Raw genomic sequence first — 20,663 nt, forward strand, 5'->3', positions numbered from 1 at the left:
GGCCATGAAAAGGGCTGAATTGCGACAAAACCGACATTCTTCAGATAAAAAGGATGAAAAGGACGTTCAGCATCCAGCTCGCTCGCTCGTGCTCTCTCTCTCTTTCCTCCAGCAGCAGGAAGCACTTGTCCCACTTTTGCCCGGCTCTACCTGCAGCCTCACACACTGTCAGCTTAGATTTCCCTCAGGAGCACAGTGAGGGCAGCCGGTTCATCAGCACACAGCAAGGCACTGAGGTTGCCTGGTTGAGCGGTTCGATCTCCTGCAGTTCCCAGCGACCACGGCAAAAAACCTATTCCGCACCCACCTATCAGAGCAGCAGTCCCAAAAGCTATTTGATACTCATTTCCTTTTAATTTTAATGGAAACAAACTGTTATTATGAATATTTTTTCATTTCCTTTGCACTGTGACAATTACAATATTAAAACATGGTCAAATCATTCTCCTTTCAGTAATAAATGCTGGCACACATGATAATACCTGGAAGGTTGAGCTCTTTTCTTTTGGCTGAATCCTTGTAGACAGTAGGTAGATTTACCTAAAATGTAGATGCTTTTCTTTCTTTGCAGTGATCATGCAGTGTTTCATGGATCCACGCCTCACTCATGCATTTAAAACATCCAGCTCGAGGCTTCACAGCTGGGCCTTGATAAGCCAATACGGTAATTACCAGTGTACGGTTAAAGTGTGGCTCTTTATCTATATGATCATGGTTGAGGTGGGTGTCTGGGAGAATGCCTGAGCCAAATGAAGACCAGGAAATTTAGCTGAAACCTATAAAAACTGCAATACGACCCTAAGACTCTGCTCTTGTCTTGGATTATAACTTAATTCTTTACAAAGTTCAAGAAGAAACTAAAGCAAACTGGTTTAATATTAGCAGGTTAAATTAGAATGTGAGTAAGACTCTGACTCTTTTCTATTCTTCTTCACCCACAAAACAGCTACAAATACATTTCTCTGCACAGGATGGTGCTAAAACACAATTTTCTGATGGGACCCTGACTCTGATCGAGCATGTAGCTTAGTGATTCATTACTGCCTTTGAACATCAGAGCACGGCACTGACACACTTTGGTTTGAGGGTCCGATTCCCAATATGTAAGTGGGCATAAAGCCATGAAAAGGGGGCAGGAAGCAGGTGAATAAGCACTAACGGTTGATGGTTTAGTTCCCACCTCAACTTTAAGTGTATTTTTCGCTCTTGGAGGTCAAAGGGTGGGGCAACTAAATTCCAAGAGCAAGGCTGAAATGGGGTCTGGGGTTCACTTCCCCTGTGCCCACCCCTACCATGCAGGTGTTTGGGGTCATAGCCAAGCCCTGATGGTGTGAGAACATGGTTTAAGGCGTTTTTCGTTCTGTCTATTGTAAGGGAGCACGCAGTAAGACACACGGTCCAGAATAAACCGGCAGCCTCATTCACTCCGCACATTTTTACACAAAAAGACACACAGCGTGTTTTAAACACAGAAACTTCCCCGTGAAGGGAGATGTAGCTGTGCTATTCGTATCATTTCTCCTCACTGACTGGTTCAGTTCGCTTACATGGCGTGAAGAGCATGATTTAGGGAGGGGTCCGGCTCTTTGATGTCTGAGCTCCTTCAGCAGAAGCCGGCCGGCGAAATGTCCCACAGGGGCAACAGAGCCGCTCGGTCTCCCGCATACATGCTCGCCTCTCACACGGTGATTTGGAGTGTCGGAAGTCAGCACAGGAGACGTTTGTGTCATTTTACCTCTGTTTGCATGTGCGCGTCCTTCTCCTCCTCCTCCTCGCATCCCTCCATCTGCGCGGATGGTGAGCAGGGAAGCATTTTGATTGATAAATTCTCTTCCAGACCGCTGATGTATTCTTATCACCAGCTATATATTTTTTTTTAAAACAGGAAAGCCGAACAGAGCAGAAATTCTAGGAGCACATGTCTGAACGTGAGCCCATTTTCTTCCCTTTGCAGCACATGGGATGGAGAGCGGCTCAGTGCGATGCTGCTGCCGGCGGACAGGACCCTCCTCCTCTTCCTCCTCCCTTCACTGACAGCGTCATCCTGCTCCCCTGATCGCCTTTTCTATGGAGGACCACAAGCGCCACACATCGAAATAAAGAATTCTGTGCTTAAATAATAAATTGTAGAATGAATTCTGCATTTGTAAATTCATTTTCGAATTGATTTTTTAAATCATTTAATCTAAACACTATTTTTAAATACATTTTTCAAAGTGAATTATTAATCCATCAATAAATACTTAAATTTGATAATGAATTTAACAACAAAAAAGATTTAAATGTCAATAAAAACCTCGTTTCAAAAACCATTTTCGAATTCCAATTTAAACTGATTTTCAAAATGTTTTTTAAAACACAATTTAAAATGGTGATTCCACTCCTCCTTTTAAAATCCATTTCCCTTTCCTGTTTGCTCACGGATTAATGTTTGTTTGGATTAGCAATTTAATTATAAAAATACTGCTGCAATGCAAATTAGCATCAAAATCAATGACTGTAGAAAACATGGACAACACGACAGCACCTCCTCTCATTGTGCAAAAATGAAGCCACAATATCCTGCTTGTGGAGGCTGCCATCTTACATTTTGGAGCCAGAGTCCTGCAAGAGCACCTGGCTGCAGCCACTGTGGAGCTCCACAGTAACCGGATACACGTGACCTCCACACTAACCGGAAACACGTGACCTCCACAGTAGCCGGAAACACGTGACCTCCACAGTAACCGGAAACACGTAACTTCAGTTAAATCGACTTTGACAGCGAAAACTAAATTGTGTTTTTGCTCCTATTGATGCTGCTGAGAAATAAAAATGGTTTTAAGTGGGGGTTTTTTAACACTCTGGGTTTGTTCAAAAAAATTCAACATCCCCTAAATTGTTCGTGGTCAAAAGTGTACAGTGGTCCCTCGCTATAACGCGGCGCACCTTCCGCAACACTGGTTGTTTCGCTGATTTCTTTTTTTTTTTTTTACAGCACATCGTGTTGTGCGTTCTGATTGCTGTAGACCATTGTCAATCAATCTAGTCCAGTGTCTCCTGTACAGGAGCGGTCCCTAATAGGAGTCCTTTGGTACCGTTCCGCGAGAGTTGAGGCTCCGGTGTGAAATGTATGGTTGTAGTTGTGTGTCTTATTTTGAAAGAACTATTTACCCGTTACCATAGCGACCAGAGAGCATTAAGAAGCAGAGAGGAGGATGTCACTGTGATTGTTGTTGGCGCACAGCTCAAGTCACGTTTATTATTATATTTACAAAATACCACAGTTTCTTTTTTATTCTTTTGTTGTATTTATCTGCGACACCTTAAAGGTCGTTCCCTGAAAATATTGTCTGACATTAAAGTGGTCCGTGGTGCAAAAAAGGTTGGGGACTGCTGCTGTACAGTACAGAATGCGTTTAGCTTGTCGAATTTACATAAATCTTCAATCGCTAGCAGTGTAACCCTGAAGTGCTGCACTGTATGTTTGTAAGTTTTCTCCCAAACAAACACAACAATGCCGACGAAACGTTTTGCACCCTTGTTTGTTGCCAAAAATGGCCACTTTTTGTGTATGTTCACAAAATGCTATAAAATGTATATTTCTTAAAACATTTATCTACTTTTACCAACGTGACTCTTTAAAATAGCACCAGTCCTTTTCATCAAAATCAAAATTGTATCTAAATTTTTTACTCTTTATAGCCAGTTAGGTTATATATTACCATTAACTTTTCAGATAAAACGGTGATAAAGTCCTAATGTTTTCATGAAACTTCCTTTGTTTCCCCATCTGAGCATCGGGGAAACGGCTGTCTTGCAATTGTTGAGGTCACTAGTGTGTGCCCCATTTCTTCCAGGATCACTCTCTTTGTAGGTTTTAGTGGACTCCTAGTACTGTGAAGTGGTTTCATGGTACAAAGGCATTGTATTCCAAGATCTGGGAGATTATAGAAATGAGCAGTGATGCCCTTCCTACCATCTTTCCAGAAAAATAAGTGATCTGGAAGCTGTTAGGCTTACTTACAGCAACAGCACTTTCTGCACCTGCATAAACTCCCGGACACATTTACTAACAGTGTTTGTTGCTGTATGTGCTGCAGCTGCAGCTTTGAATTTTTTTATTAATATATATTTTGTTAATATTTTGGCTATGGTGTCTTGTTATGAAATGTACAAGAGTAAAAGTGTTTTTAGCATGTGCTTCAAAGCTAGTGACTGGGAAACTCAAATCTCAATAGCCAGTATCAACAAAAATTCACTGCAGCCTGTGTAATATTTGATGCGTCATAATTTATTTCAGTTTATCTTGCAAATGCATATTTGCGTTGCAATGTCATGCACAAACACACACAAGTATTAGATCCTTAAGATCAAACCTGTGTCATTCTTTTGATCCACTGCAATGTAGTAGTCAAAAAAAGAAGAAGTGAAGTGGCCACAAATGGCCAGGATAGAGATCAGAGGGTTAATGCATAAAATGTATAAAAATATTATTGATTACAGGGTAATATATTAATGTTAATATCAACAATAAGCTTTTTACTCTGAAGTTACAAGTATAAACAATGCTGTTGCATTTACACTTAATTTTTTTACTGTAAGTATGGACATGGAAACAAGTGGATATTTAATAACACGTTTAACTGGAATTCTGTACACTGAAAAACAAACAACACATAAAAAACACAAATACGGCCAGTGCCTTCATCTGTCCATTAAATGTCAAACATCGCATTGACCCATAGTCCCTGCTCATCAGCACAAGCTTTTAAAAAGAGCTCCATGTCCTCTGCAAACTGAAAAACAAAGAGGAAGAAGTCCCTCTACACAAAAACACTGCAGATGACAGGCCAGGCAAACATTTATTGATCTGTTTGAATGCCTCCTCATCATGTGAGCCTTGAAGTTTTTTTTCAAGAAGACTAAGACCACAGTGAGGGCGTTTCATTTTCAAGGACTTTCCACAAGCCACAGTTTCATTTAGCACAGAGGGTAGAGCACATGAATGTTCTACTGAAGATTCAGAAAATGGTTTAGATACTGGAGACATCGAGAGGGAGATGGGGCTCCACGGAGAGTTCAGTGGGGAGCAGTCCTGAATGCTGACATGAGAAAAATTGCCTTGCCATATCCCCACGCTGTATGACTGTCATGTTACAGACAGGGCAGTGAAAGTGCACCGGTATATCATTTTGTCTGTAAGAGAGAAAAAAAAACAAAAAAACAAAAAACAACATGTAATTTAAATGTAGTTGTATAGAATGCAATCAGTTTATCTAACAATCGGATTGTACATATTAACAAAAATATCCAAGCCATCCTCAATAATGAAAGCAAAATGGTATGGATCACAAGAGCTGTCAGGAAATGTGGTGAACAGGAAAAAAAAAATATTTAAGGAAAACACGCTTTTTTCTCTCGCTGATGAATGAACTGAACTGTACAATGTGAAAAGCAACTTTTAAGTCAACAAAGAGACTGCAGAAGTGCTGAAAAGAAGAGCATATTTATAACTTTAACTATGAGGTATATTTAATACCAACATACCTTTGAAAGGCAAAGCATTTTTAATGTGTCCATTTATATGCTCCTGACAATAGGGCTGAAAGTGGGGCACAGAGGGCAGTGAAACAGCCAACACGTGGTGCATTACTGCAATTCTGGCTTGGAGGCAGAACTCCAAATTGATATGAGCATCTAAAACAGAGAGAAAAACAGATAAACACCATATACACATTTAAGTTCAGGTTTTAGCAGAAATAACACATTACAGTTAGCATGTAAGAGATTTGTGGAGAAAATTCTTTACAAAAACATAATTTACAAAACACTTTTATTTGTGGCATACGTATCTATTGACATATAACAGACAATTTAACAAAGGCTAACTAATATCTGGGCAATAAAAAAGCAGAACAGAATGGAATAGAGAATATTAGTATTTATACATATATAAACCTCTTTGTGACAAACTTTACAATGTTTTTGCAGGTGGAATGAGAGACATGAATAAAGTGCAATATGCAGTAAATTGAACAATGTGCATTGATGTTACAGATAGTGAAAAGTAGTTCAATAACAAGCAAAAAATAAATACGTTTGAAACTGACCACTAAATGCTAACCAGAGGTGTCAAAAGTACACACATTCCTTACTAAAGTTTAGATAGTTCGGAGGTATGACCGTTGTTGTAACGCTAACAAAGTGCCAACATAATTAGTGTAAGCAAACTAGCTGATTCCTAAAATTATATAATTATTAACTGCAAATTTATACATGAAAGACTCTGTCCCAACCTTTACGATCCACTTGCAAGATTTCCGCAGTCGATGATCCACGCAGGAACGTATTTCTGCCTACTGTGGAGGTCACGTGTTTCCGGTTACTGTGGAGGTCACGTGTTTCCGGCTACTGTGGAGGTCACGTGTTTCCGGTTACTGTGGAGCTCCACAGTGGCTGCAGCCAGACCCTTCTCGAGTCCTGGCAGTAGTGACTTGAGGTGGAGCGACTGTGTCACACTCCCGCCCTACACTTTTTACATAGCACGGCTGCTCCAGTTTATTTGCTGATGGGTTTACCGCGACTGACGACTCGTTGAATTAAGGTAAATACAACCATGTCACTGTTATGAAAAAGACGCACAGCTTAACATCTTATAGTTCTACAACATCTAAAATCACTCTGTTGTGAATTCGTTTGCTAGATTAGCCGCTAGCATAAGCAATGCGTTGGGGGCTTGTTGCTAGCTAGTTAGCGATGCGATCGACACACCTGTTACTCTAATATTCTGTATTATTGAAGGATTCAGCACTCCTTACGTTTTGTTATTCATTTTTAGACAGCGATAAGATGAGCTGCACACTACACAGAGGCCCAGAGTTACTGTTAATATCAAAAATGTAATGCTGTCCTTTGAGATTTTAACATAAGACTGTGAGTGTAATGGATCTAAAACTGTTTAACTCTTCAGAGCCGTCTACAGCCTGGTAACATGGAAACTTTAAAAAGAGCAGCAGAACGTTTCAGTAGTGTAGTCTAATTTGTTCTTCTCATTTAATAATAGAGTCCATATTATATCAACAGCTACATTCACCCTGGGGAGAAACTAGTGAGGGAGATCATGAGGACTAAGCTGGGTCTCCTGGGTCCAGAGGTTTGGAGAAACTTCTTCTCTTTCTTTCATCACAGCTGTGCCAGAAGTTCTGTTGACCCACTGAGAGAGGCATCATTTAAGAAACACCAGGAAGACTGAAGCTCATCGCATTGATAAAGCAGGACTCATGATCTTCACCAGCAGCTCCCTCACAGGGAAATCTTCAGACCTCCACTGTAGGCCCGCCCCAGGAGATGGATACACCCAGCATTTCATGAACACTGTGATGGAGACCTTTGGTTTGTGTAATGTTATAAATACTCAGATACTCCCCAGAGGCTCTGGACTTTTACATAAAGATATTATATTCAGTCCTGTAGAAAGTTATATATTTAAAAAATATATGATCCTCTCTGGTTACTCTGGTATGAATAACTCTGAATCACTTTATAGTAAATAACACACTATCTGCAAAAAACTGAAAGAATTCCAGATCACAAGTTTGTAGTTCAACATACAAGTGACGACCTTTGACCTTCATCAGGTTTTATTTAATTGTGTCAGAGAAAATCAAATGTGCTCTTCATGCAGCTGAGTACATCAAGTGTTTAAAATGGAAGCTGTGCAGGTCTGAGATCAGCAGCTCTCTGAAACATGAAACTGAGGTCCTGTTAATGCTGATATATAGTGACACAGTTACATGGGTGATTAATCCTTTTGATTTCACTGACAGCACATGTGGTACTTTAACCTTTGTACTGTTTTCATCAGTTAATTTTTCAGTTAACATGTGAACATGTTGGATGATCTGTCTGCTTCAGATCCTGGGTATGTGAGGACAGCTCCTGTAATCACAAAGAGAACAGAATCATCACAAACTGAAATATAAAGTTTATTTCTCAAATCTGAAATAAAGCTGATCCTTCTCTGTCCTCACACACCCAGGATCTGAAGTTCTTCTCTTACATTTTTTCATTTCTAGAGTTTAATCCATAGTTAATGATTAATGAGGAGTCACTGAAGTACAAGCTGTTTAAAAAAAAAAAAAATTGGTGTTACTGTCTTTACAGATGTGGCAAGAGACTGAAACATGTTGTTGTTTGAAGATATTTAATAATCAGCTCTGCACAGGAGCTGGAGCAGAGTGCAGCCTGTTGCTTTTACAGACTAATATTTGTACTAAAAGTACAGTAACAGTAATTAATGACTGAGCAGCCCGGGGGGGTTTCTCTTGATTTCTTTAGTCAGGGTAAATTCATTCACCTGCACGGATTAGCTAAACAAACTTTACAAAACAAGTTCCCGCGACAGCCGAGTGCTCATTTTAGCTAGCTAGGTCTCAGGACCTATCTAAGGACGGTAGTTACAGATTAGCTTACAAATACGTTTAACTTACCGAAAAAGTGCTTCGGGGCCTCGGGTTCTTCTGTCAGGTAGTCCAGTTTGCTCAAGAACACCTCAGGCTGTCAGGTTAAAACGGTTGTGTTTTCATAACGTAAACGCTGGCCCTCCTCTCAGAACCTACGCTCTATCTGCTATTCCTGGACAGAGATACGCAAGTTTCTCCTTGACTGCAGCTGCCAGTCAAAGCTGTTATGATGACGTTACACCCCAATTTAACATCACCGCGGTAGGAATTAGAATCAAACTTATGGGAAAGGAGACCCCTTGGACATAAATCTGCGTGATGAGAACTGATAACAAAAATGTTTGGAAAACATTTATATGAGGAGAATTTATTTTAGTCTGACCCCAGTCCGCTAAATCCGCTAAATGGAGGAGGCCGGGTTTATGACTGTTAAACTGTTATGACTGTTATGTATTCTGCTTTATTGTAGTTAAAAAAAACCCTAGTTGTTTAGCTTCATTTAAAACTCCTATTTCACTGTGTTTCATGACAAAGCTTGCATGAGGGAATACCACAGGTGCCTCCACCCTTGCTGAGATAAGCTTGACTGGTTACTATTTTTAACAGTTTGAGAATGTTTCATGCTTATCACCTTGTAAGGAGTTGTTTTACACACAAGGGGCGCCGACCTGACATATTTTAGGAAGGAGCAGTGTATAAATACAGAGGGGACTGATGTCTCAGTGTGAGTCTCCACTGAGATCACCCATGTATATACATGTTTGAGTTGTGTCTTTCTTTGCTTGCTGAAATGATTCTTTGACATAATTTTTGGTCCTTCGAGCCGGATGGGAAAAATAACAACTGTTTTGTTGTGACTCCAAACAGAGATCTACACTGATTCCCGACGCCGTGGGGAGCCCGCACTGAAGTCTGTCGACAGCCCTCTCTAGGTAGAGGTGAAAGCCCAAGAGCGTAAAAAATTTGGGTCTTGGCCAGTGTTTTTATCAGTGGTCCACGGCAGTGGGATTCAGTGGAACAATCTAACGAAACCGGCTGCAGCGACGTTTCAGTAAGGTAAAGAAACCCACACGTATACACTTGCATAAAAGAGTTCGCCTATAGCACGGGCAGGTAGAATAAAGTGCAAGAGTTCGCCTATAGCACGGGCAGGTAGAATAAAGTGCAGGAGTTCGCCTATCGCACGGGCAGGTAGAATAAAGTGCAAGGATTTGCCCACCTGAAGGGCCGGTAGACTGATCCACTAAAAGGATCTGCGCGACTGTATAATAAATGTTGTGTTTTTTGTGTGTTAAGAGTAAATCATCTTTAACAGCACAGTACGCTGCTGGATTACTCTTTTGTTCTGTCATTTTGTTTCCTGTCAGTAGCCAAAGTACTGGTGAGTAGAGGAGAAAGGTTGTGTTCATCACGTAAAACTTACACCGCTCCACGAATAGCGTAGGAGTAGAAGGGCGTGTTAGTTACCACTCCTGACTCTGCAGTTTTGTTGTAATGGGTAACAAAGCTACAAAACTCACTGGTGACGAGCAGTGGAGAGAAAAAATGTCCAGGCGCCGGACAAATTAGTGCATGTAGATGGAGGAATCCAAAGAAAACTAAATGTCCCACGTGGGAAGGCAAATGTAGTCCCTCCGCACTAACGCAACTATAAGAAACCCTCCAAACAGAAATAAATACAAGAGGAATGAAGTGGAATAAACAAAAGGTTAAATTAAATCAGAGCTTATCTGATGTATTCAAACTAATAATAGGCAGGATAACAACCTGTAAACTGGTATTGACAATGAAATATAGTTGGCATGACGAACGTGCCTAGAATGAATAGAGTAAATGAAACCAGATAATTCACACGAAAGTATATCAAATAAAAAAGAGAGATGCATAAGGTATATTAAGGCTGTATCATTGTTCAGCCAAGGAAGGTGTGTCTCCAGCTTGGGTAAGGGTGAAACTGCAGATCACTCCCAGCCCTGATGGATACATAATAAAATATATATGAAATATTATAATAGACTATTGTATATTTGTAGTATAGTAGTATATTGTAATATACCATTGATGTTATATAGAAATAAGAGAAAATAATTAAGAGATAATAATATTAATAATAATATTAATAGTGACATAATATTAATGAGAAGAAGCATCTTATTCAGTTATGATGTAAGGTGGATAATTGTTAAAGGTAGTCTGAATCAAGCTTAAGGTTTGCTCAAACTCAGTTCAATGATATATGAGATGAAGAAAATAAAGAAAATACCTAAACTAATCAGGTGCATAGAGGCGCTTGACCTGATTGAAATCCTGTCATCCTAGATGAGACTTTGTTAAGATGAAGAGCAAACCTATACTAACAACTTTGCAGACAAAGTAGCTGCAAAACAAAAAGTGGACACACTGACACTTGACACCCCCACACCAATTCCACTGGATGTTTTGAGAAATGAACAAAAATCGGCGTCATTATTAGAGCAAAAGAAATGGTTGAGGTGCGGAGCAATCCTACAGGATGATCTGATGATATGTGATGGAAAACCAATACTACCAAAGTCTTTACACAAAACAGCAGCTCTTGTGACACATGGAGTTACTCATGTGTCAACAGGAGGGAGTATAATTAGTTAAAAACACACTTCTATACATTAAATTTCGAAACTTTAGCAAAAGGATTTATAAGGACATGCATGATTTGTCAAAAGCATAATACACAAGGTAACCTAAGACCAAAAAGAGGTCATTTTCCTGCACCACCTCACTCATTTCATACTATTCACATGGATTTCATTGAGCTAAATGAATGCCAAGGTTCAAAATACGCATTAGTGATTATAGATGTGTTCTCAAAATGGCCAGAAATTTATCCTGTAAAAAGGCAGATGCAATCTCTGTAGCAAAATGCCTATGCAACCATTTTGTCCCAACATATGGCATACCGTCCCTGATAAGATCAGACAATGGAACACATTTTGTAAATGATGTGATTAGCAAGATCTCCGAAGCATTGGGATTTAATATTAAAAATCACTGTGCCTATCATCCACAAAGTGCAGGATTAGTAGAAAGAACAAATGGCACTATCAAGCAAAGATTAAGGAAGTGCATGGAAGAGACAGGGAGACCATGGCCTGAATGTATAGGTCTAGTGAAAATGTGGATGAGATTAACACAAGGTTCCCAAAACTTGATGCCATTTGAAATAATTCATGGAAGACCTTTCTCCCTACCAATACTGAGTGAACCAGTAAACAAATCAGCTAGAGAGACCACTCTAGCAGAGTGGATGGCAAAGCTACTAGAAAATAAAGAAATTGTGTTAAACAACAAATTGCCGTGTGACTCTTCTCCAGTATCTTGCAGGGCCATACCAGGTGCTCCTAACCATGCCTACTGCATGCAAGATTTCTGAAAGACCATCCTGGATCCACCAAAGCCACTGTAAGAAAGTGAGTGAGAGCATAGACTAACTAGACGCCGACGTCCCTGCCCTCTGGTGACCCGAAAGGTGGAGGAAGGGCTGATCGGGTATATCCCGCCCTTTGCTTCTTGCCTTTGGTCTACTTATCAGAGGGGTCAGGTGCACCAGGTCATCATGAAGCTGCTCCTAGTCTCACTAACCCTAGCGGTGCTGGCTGCAGGATGCTTCCTACTATTCAATATGGACCAAAAGCATCACCAGAAGAAAGCTTGGACGCATGATAACTCACACCACTACACAATGACATTTCCAATGGCACCTATTGGGTGCAGGGAATGGCCTGGCTATGTGGACAGCGGGCCTATTTCACTCCCCCCAAGAACTGGACAGGTATGTGTGCTCCAATCTTCATATCCGATCACACATTCAAGATAACCAACCGACAACCAATCATACGCAAGAAGGAAGAGGTCAACCAGCTTATCAGCTCTAACAGCACATGACCCAATATGGGGCTCTGACGTCCCACAGGAATTCAAGCTTTGGACTACAGGACAGAAAGTGCTGCACTCACTCTTTCCGTGGGTAGGCACAGGGAAAAATGCGCTGAGGATTGAGACATTGAACTATCGATTTGGATTGTTCCTGGATACATCATGTCGAGTCAATGACCAGCAAAACGAGGAGATAGATGCCCTGCGAATAATGATCATGCAACATCAAGTAGCACTTGATATTGTGCTGAAAAAGGAGGATTATGTGTGCTTTTTAACACCACCTGTTGCACTTACATACCTGACAACATACATTCTAGTAACATGACGGATGCATTAAAAGTTCTAAAACAGCTTCAGAATGTGCAGTCAAAGGAATATGTAGACGGGGGTACAGATTGGTTAAGATGGCTTTTAAGTGGCTCCTGGACTGTTTTGCTGTATAATGGTCTAATATTCATAGGACTCTTACTTGTATTATTCTGTGTATTCTCCACATGTATTCTCCCTTGTCTCAGGAAGATGATTTCTAAAATGATTTCCACATCATTGACAGCTTATGTTATTGTACCGATGGATGACAAAAATGATCTGAGTAACAGTGAAGATAACTTTGAAGACGAAGATGTTTATGTGTGAGAAGAAAATCTTAAAGACGACCTGTAAAGCTAGATTGCAATATAAGTAACACATAATGATGACATGTTTGAAAATGCTAGATGCAACAGAACATGTTCTGAAACAAAGTGTGAAACATGTTTAAATGAGCTAAAACAGGAGGGAATGTTAAAGGATTTTTATATGTATTCTGCTTTATTGTAGTTAAAAAACCCCTAGTTGTTTAGCTTCATTTAAAACTCCTATTTCACTGTGTTTCATGACAAAGCTTGCATGAGGGAATACCACAGGTGCCTCCACCCTTGCTGAGATAAGCTTGACTGGTTACTATTTTTAACAGTTTGAGAATGTTTCATGCTTATCACCTTGTAAGGAGTTGTTTTACACACAAGGGGCGCCGACCTGACATATTTTAGGAAGGAGCAGTGTATAAATACAGAGGGGACTGATGTCTCAGTGTGAGTCTCCACTGAGATCACCCATGTATATACATGTTTGAGTTGTGTCTTTCTTTGCTTGCTGAAATGATTCTTTGACAATGACCTATACTGCAGCCAGACACCAGGGGGCGATAGAGACGTTTTGGCTTCATTTTTGGGGAGCTGCCGCGTCGTCCATGTTTTCTAACTGGTTTCTACCTGTGTTGATGCTGGCATGACTAAAGCTAGCCAAGGAGCAGTAAATATGTGAAGCAAGGCAGAAAGATATACTCATCAAATGAACAAAATCATAAGAATATAACACACCAGCAGTGAAAATGTAAAAAAAAATGTTGACATCAAATGGTGTGCTATTTGAAATCTACATGAAACAATGACACATCTATTTCTTCCAAATGTTTTTATTTATTTTTTCCCCCAATTGTACAAATTAGTCTATGTTTGGCCTTAGTGTCTCAGAAATCATATTTATACACAACTAAGTATGACTCGCGAATATGTTTTCCAATGGATGAGTCCTCACTTGATGACGAATCATCAATTTACATATTTGCTGAATCCTAAATATGATGCCACAGAACTTATCAGTGGTTGTTTTAACAAAGCCCCAAAATCCCCTGTGAGCAAGGACTTCGCGACAGTGGGGAGGAAAAACTCCGTTTTAACAGGGAGAAACCTCAGACAGAACCAGTCTCAGAAAGGGGTGGCCGTCTGTCGCGACTGAGTGGGAATCAAATGTTCACTGAAAATTTAGTTTTGTATAAATATGATATTGAGGCCAAAAAACTAAAAGGTTTCTAGCTCTCACAGCTCCTCTGCAAAGGGTTTTCCTAAGAGAGAGAAAGAGTGGTTATCAAGCACTTCAGGACAGTACCTAGATATAAGTACATAAGTAAATATAAGTTGGGGTTTTTTGGGGGTTTTTTTACAATCTCAGAAGGAGAGAGGCACTGAGGCATCGTCTTCCGCCCCCCGACGCTCCTGCTGTGCCTCATCCTTCTGACAGGAACTGTCTAAAGAGCAAGTATGAATTATGCCTGAGTGGACGTACACAACTCACAAGTTTCTGGCTCTCTCGGCTCCTCTGCAGAGGGTTTCCCTAAGAAGGTGGGCCTAGCAGGGTCACCGGGGGATGGGGGCTGTGCCTCACTGCACAAATGATTGGCTAGAATCCAAAGTGTATGACATCTCAAGAAAAAAAAAGCACCGAAATAAAGCACCGAAATGTGTGCTGCTTTTCGGTCTGGTTACTACCGTTTATGTCAGAACCTATGGCACCGGATACCGGTACCCATCCCTATGTAGAGGTGAGCCTGTGTGCGTCTTTTTTCTGTTAGTGAACAACAGAAAAACAGAAAAAAGAAAGAAAACTTACATTAGAAATCTGTAAGGTTGTTTCCTCTGAGACATGTTTGAATCTGTAAACAGTTACTCTGAAAATTATCCAGGTGTTTCAAAATACTTCTCTGGTGAACGTTTCAATTCTGCGAACATAATGCTGCTGTTAACAAAGTAAAAGTTGTCGCTTTTCACCCCTATTTACGGATTTAAGGATCGAAGGATCAAATTTGTTGTAAAATTCTAAATATATGTGACGTCAACATCCCGTAAGCCAATTAGGTTGTCATATGACATTTGTGGACCCTGGTATTTTTTTACTTGGAGAATTTATCAGTAAAGTTTCAATCTCTGTCACCCCCCTCCCCCCCAAAAATAAAAATACGTGTTATTGCCAATGAGAAGAAGAATAAATTAGCCACACCTTGGGATGTAAGGAGCCCTCTGATTGGTTGGACAGACACAGTCTGGATTATTCTATTCTGCTGTTTGTGCTCATAGCTTTGCCCTGCTAAGAAGCGTGTGTGCTTGTACAAAGGCCGTTCAGCCTCGGGATTTACACTCTACTTGACAAGGATATGTGACGAATGAAGGCACCCTGCAGTGAAAACGAGAGCTGAACCTCCGAGTGTGTATCTGTTTACTCAGTCTGACCACCTGTGGAAACGTGCTAACATGGCTAACGCTAGCATCACTGCACGTAGCCCCTGTATTTTAAGGTCATCTTAGCAAAACGTTACGTCGCGGCTGTACAAGCTAGCTACGTGTTTTGTAAGCTTCTGTGCTCTTCACAAATAAAGCTTGAAGCAGGTCAGACTATTAGAACCAGCAGTGAGCCCTGTTTTATTTATACAGTTGTGACCCGTGATAGGGTGATACGGTAAAAAACGATAAAATTGTATGATTGCCCGTGAGACAGGATAAGTGTTGCGGGGAAGCTGTTAAAAACAAATCAACATATTACACATGTTAAAAGGGACGGCAACTCACACTGAACCCCAACTGGGCAAAACACTATAAAAAGGTGTATCTCCAGTGCCTTCTACGATTGGTTATGGGTTTTTTTTTTTTTTTTTAATATCACTCTAAAAGACAATCAATATCTGCAGTGCCTATTGATACAGAAAAATAAAACAAATAAACCAATCAAAATCAACAGCCGCAGCCGTTGCAATATGTCGAATTACACCAGGTTAAAACAAATTTTAATTTGATGTATTGGGTCCTTGGCCCACAGCCAGAAATCCACTCGGCAAAGCAGCAGCTCAGTACTCTGTAAATGAAAGCAGGAGATGACTTACACTGGACGCTAAAACGTAGCAGGAGTATCCCTCCCACCTGACTTCAACGGTATTGTTTAGTTACCTGTCCACAAGTTCATGTCACACCCTAATAAATATCGGTCAGTGGCGGTGGAGTCCACTACACGTTTCTCTGCCGGAGTAATGTTTCCCACCTACAAGGGTGCAAATAACTTTTAAATCTGTCTTCTTTTTTCCCCCCCTTTCCCCCCCCTTTTTTTTCTTTTTTTTCCTTTTTTTCCTTTTTCTTTTTTCTTTTTCTTTTTTTCTTGTCCCCCCTTTTTTTTCTTTTTTCTTTTTTTGCCTTTTTTTTCTTTTTTCTTTTTTTCCCCCTTTTTTTTCTTTTTTTTCTTTCTTTTTTTTTCTCTGGCTGTTTGGCAGAGATTTAAAGTAGTACATTTTCTATGACCTACTGTTCTAACAGAAGGCTAGGGGGCCCGCATCAAGCTTTCCTAAAAAAAAATGAAGTGCAAACTTGCACGGCTTGGACCAAGCACTCACAACTTCAGGTTTGCTCCAGAGAATACCTAATTGCCTACACCCGAGCTTATAAAAGGGACAAAAACCAGCTCCACCTACTAGGCGCGGTTCCCAAACTCAGGTCTCACCTGTCACAGTGTTTGAGCAATGGCTGCAACCTACAGCCTTTAAACTAGCGATTAAAATGCTGACAGTAAATATGTCAGTCCAGATGTTACCACATTATTTTATGATACTTAGAGTTAAAACAACTGAGACAGGCTGATTAAGATGATAGCTTTCAGTTCTCTCATTCATTCTCTCTCATTATATTATCTCCAGCCTTAGCAGAGGGTGGTGACACTGTTGATTTAACCCAGGGGTGGGCAATCTCAGTCCATGAGGGCCGGTGTCCCTGCAGGTTTTAGATCTCACCTTGGGTCAACACACCTGAATCACATGATTAGTTTGTTACCAGGCCTCTGGAGAACTTCAGGACATGTTGAGGAGCTAATTTAGCCATTTAAATCAGCTGTGTTGGTTCGAGGACACATCTAAAACCTGCAGGGACACCGGCCCTCGTGGACTGAGATTGCCCACCCCTGATTTAACCCCAAAACGTTGATTCTGTGCATCTGGATGTAGCTTTATTGGATGAGCGATGAAACGTTTCTCCCACAAAAAAAAGGTACGTCCAGATAAACAGAATCAGCTTTTTAAGATTTCCTTACCTAGATGATTTAGCATGCATCAAGACATTGATCGATTGAGGTTCATAAGTGAGTGCAAACATTTCTGGCCTCTTATCACTTAGATTTCTGAATCCAAAGAGTGAATGCATTTAAAGCAGGAAATGTACACCTAGTAATCAAAGGTTTGGTAAAGTAGCATGAGTACTGTAAAGTTTTGTAGGGTTGTGTTAAAAATCACACAAGCATCACACCAGATCTTGCATATATATAGTTCCATTTTGTACAGTACATTGTTAAAATTATAAACTGTATATTCCAGTCATCCACTTATAAGGAATTTTTGAGTAAATGGATGTCACTGATAAATCAGTGGTGATTCACCTGCAAGTGTTTTTAACAAACTTTGTTTTTTGTAGAATTCATCAGCAGCTGTGGAGAGATGAATTTGAATATCTTCTGGTTCCACTTTTCCTAACCTGGAAGCTGAGGATTGCTGATTCCTGACAAGGACACACACCTCAGCGCTTATCATGGATGTTACATCCTCCATGCAGCAATTCCAGAGAGAGAGAGAGAGCGCAACGACCACTCATTAAGATCAGCCAGAAATCTGTCCCTTTCTGGCAGCTGTGAAAACTAATAATAATAAGAACGTTTACATTCTTAGAACAATGCTGGGTCATGTATGATGTGTCATCGTATGGGAATATTACATTTTCACTTAATTCTGCTCAATTAAGTGTTTTGATCATTGATCAAATATGGCATCTTTGTGCTGTGCTGCAAGTTAAAACCCATTGTCCTCATGAGCACAGCATCTAGCACTCCCCTTAAAAAAGTTGATTGAATTCAACTGGACACAATGGTTTTCAGTGGGAGATACATTCATCACTCATCTGTGACACTGGAGAAGTCACTTGGATGAGTACCTGAACAATTTTCCATGGAAACATCCAGAGGAACTAAACTTTGTGGTAATGTTAAAGTCAAAACACAGAGTTGACGTTACCTGTCTTGAAAAGCACCACCTAGAGGCAGTGGGAGGAAAGGGGTGGAAGTGCAACCTGTTACCTGGCCAATGATGGTACAAGTCCAGTCAAGCTGTTTGTTTATTTTTCCTGCAGTTTCTTAACTGCTGTATCGTGTTTTGCAGCCTTAATGTTGTATGCCTTTTTAAATTCTTGTTCAGTAACAGGTGAGTTCATGTGTAATCCAGTCACAAGGTCATACGGTGAACCACACAAGAGGCCAGAGGTCCAGAATTCCACCGTGGAGTTCATCGCCCCTCAGACTACATGGTAAACATGCCTCTTATTGATATTACATGTACTTTGCTTCTCTGTCCACTAGAGAATAGTGTTGTGTTTGAGGTGAACAGGGGAAAAAAAGAAGGCACATGAATAATAAGTGACACTTACAAAGTTCATATAAAAAAAGATTTGGATTTATTTATTTTTTTAAACCTTCAGGGATCTATGATCACAGCTGCTCTTGGTTTTGTTGTTCTTTTTCAGTTGCAACCTCCTCAGCTGGCGGTCTACCTGTTTGTGCTCGGTGTGTCTCACAATGCTGTGGAAGCGGGATACCTGAAGTACTTCTCTGAATCACTTCTTAAGAACCTGGATTGGTGAGTCCTGATGTTGCTGCTTAATGAGTTAGTCACTTGGCTATTTAGTCAAGCTGATTATTCACAGGTGTCACAGGCAGAAACCAGGTTGACAGAATGTTTTCTGCTGCAGGTTGCTTGGGGACTCACGTACCAGGATGGGCTTCCTCACCTTTGATAGCACCATCCACTTTTACAATCTCCAGGAGGGGCTAACCCATGCTCATGGTGTCACACATCGATGTTACATCTGTTAAATTAGTCAAGAAGTCTTTTTTAAAATTAAACATAATGTCACAAAAAAGTCGACAATCTTAAATTATTTAGTTTCATTTACAGACAAGTTGTTTGATTAGGTGCAGATGTGCATAAATAAAGCATTTCTATGGAATCATAGGAATCATAATCAAATGGAAAAAGTCTCTTTTAGTTTTAATCTTTTAATTGTATGCACATTACATCAACCAAAATTAAATTATATGCCACAGTCTTTGACTTGAAGAAATCTATTTTCTGCACTTTTCCAGCATATAAAATAAAATAACCCACTCACTGCAACCTCATGCTCCTTATGTGAGGAGCCATGAGCGATTGTGTGTTTGTTGTCACTCTCCAGGAGATCTGTTGAATGCTCTTCATTACCACATAGTGAATCGCCAGCTAACCTCAGAGAAGCTGAAGAACGGATCCACCTTCTCCTCCATGTACCAGGATGCCCCCATCCATATACACCACTACAGCAACGGGGTGAATAAACACATACTATTGCTGGCCTGTAACAGTCAGCATCACCAATTGCTGGGTAGGCTAGGCAGATCATACCATGTCACTATTTCAGATGATTGCTTTATGTTGTGCACCCTCTGCTTGCTGTTGGTCCTTGTTTGCATTCTCTTAGTTCTGCTTGATCTCATTATTGGCTTTGACACTGTTGATCATGACATTTAATTCAAAGCCTTTATGATTTCATTGGTTCAGGTCAGAGACCTAAACTGTGATTAGTAGTTTAAAAAAAAAAAATCCAGTCAGGGGTTCCTCAAGGCTCGGGTGTTGGGCCATCTCTGACTTGCTGATTCTCTAACCCAGTCAGACCTCTCAAGTAATCAGATGCAGATCTTTTAACGGTTCCCAGAATCAGATCTCAGCCTGCTGAGGGTGCTTTCAGTTACTGTGGTCTTGTTCTTTGGAACAAGCTGCCTGTTGCAACCATGTCTACTTTCAAAACCTTTTTAATCTCTCACGCTTATGCCTAATAAGTTGATGCATATTTGGCCTATATTGCCCCTGTATTGAGTGACTTTGGCCTTGTTGCCAAACATGGACCACATGTTAGCCCTTGCTGGTTCTTGTGTGGCCCCCTTGTACGCTGCTAGCTCTTGTTTGACTTCTGTTGGACCCTGTCTCTTTGCCCTTGTTGACCCCTTTCTGTCAGAAACAGACTTTGTAAAAGGGAAGTCAGATAACCGATGAATGACAGAAAAGTGAACTGATTTTGTAATTGAATAGCTGCCTCTCACACCAATACATCCAATCAGTAGTAATGATTGTGCTCTGATCACACAGGCATTTGTGTTTCTGCTCGTTTCCACATGTCCCAGGTCTGGTTTGTGGGTGGTTGTCTCTCAGAGACCAGAACATGCTGTTAAAATGATCTTTTTTCATGACTGAACATCAACATCAGCTGCAAGCTGTTCAATGAGTGTTTCCCATCAAAATCAAATTTCAGACATAAACACAAAGCAAACTCATAGTGATTCGAAATCAAGTCAGTAATAAGTCACCAATATCATTAGTGTCACTTTTATCAGCTTCAGTTCACCTGAAACTTTGGAAACGGTGATGACGAGCTCTTC

General features: G+C 40.4%; 1 protein-coding gene and 2 long non-coding RNA genes across 3 annotated transcripts in view; 1 reads left to right on the forward strand and 2 right to left on the reverse strand.

The window, feature by feature from the left end:
- shtn3 (shootin 3) overlaps positions 1-2,049 on the reverse strand; it is a 32,262-nt gene extending 30,213 nt beyond the window's left edge. The window contains 1 exon segment of the mRNA XM_005453261.4: positions 1,736-2,049. Coding sequence (XP_005453318.3) covers positions 1,736-1,813 — 78 coding nt within the window. The 5' untranslated portion in view covers positions 1,814-2,049.
- A 1,747-nt stretch (positions 2,050-3,796) lies between these two features.
- LOC112847656 (uncharacterized) lies at positions 3,797-6,690 on the reverse strand. The gene is made up of 3 exons (XR_003221321.1): positions 6,279-6,690; positions 5,530-5,679; positions 3,797-5,178 (listed from the first exon to the last, which is right to left on the reverse strand). It is a non-coding gene; the product is annotated as an uncharacterized LOC112847656 (long non-coding RNA).
- A 10,917-nt stretch (positions 6,691-17,607) lies between these two features.
- Positions 17,608-19,279, forward strand: LOC106098426 (uncharacterized). Its single transcript, XR_001224641.3, has 4 exons — positions 17,608-18,288; positions 18,394-18,502; positions 18,719-18,831; positions 18,944-19,279. It is a non-coding gene; the product is annotated as an uncharacterized LOC106098426 (long non-coding RNA).
- Positions 19,280-20,663: the final 1,384 nt, after the last annotated feature.

The sequence above is a fragment of the Oreochromis niloticus genome, linkage group LG2, assembly GCF_001858045.2.
Source record: "Oreochromis niloticus isolate F11D_XX linkage group LG2, O_niloticus_UMD_NMBU, whole genome shotgun sequence".
In the NCBI taxonomy this organism is placed as follows: Eukaryota; Metazoa; Chordata; class Actinopteri; order Cichliformes; family Cichlidae; genus Oreochromis; species Oreochromis niloticus.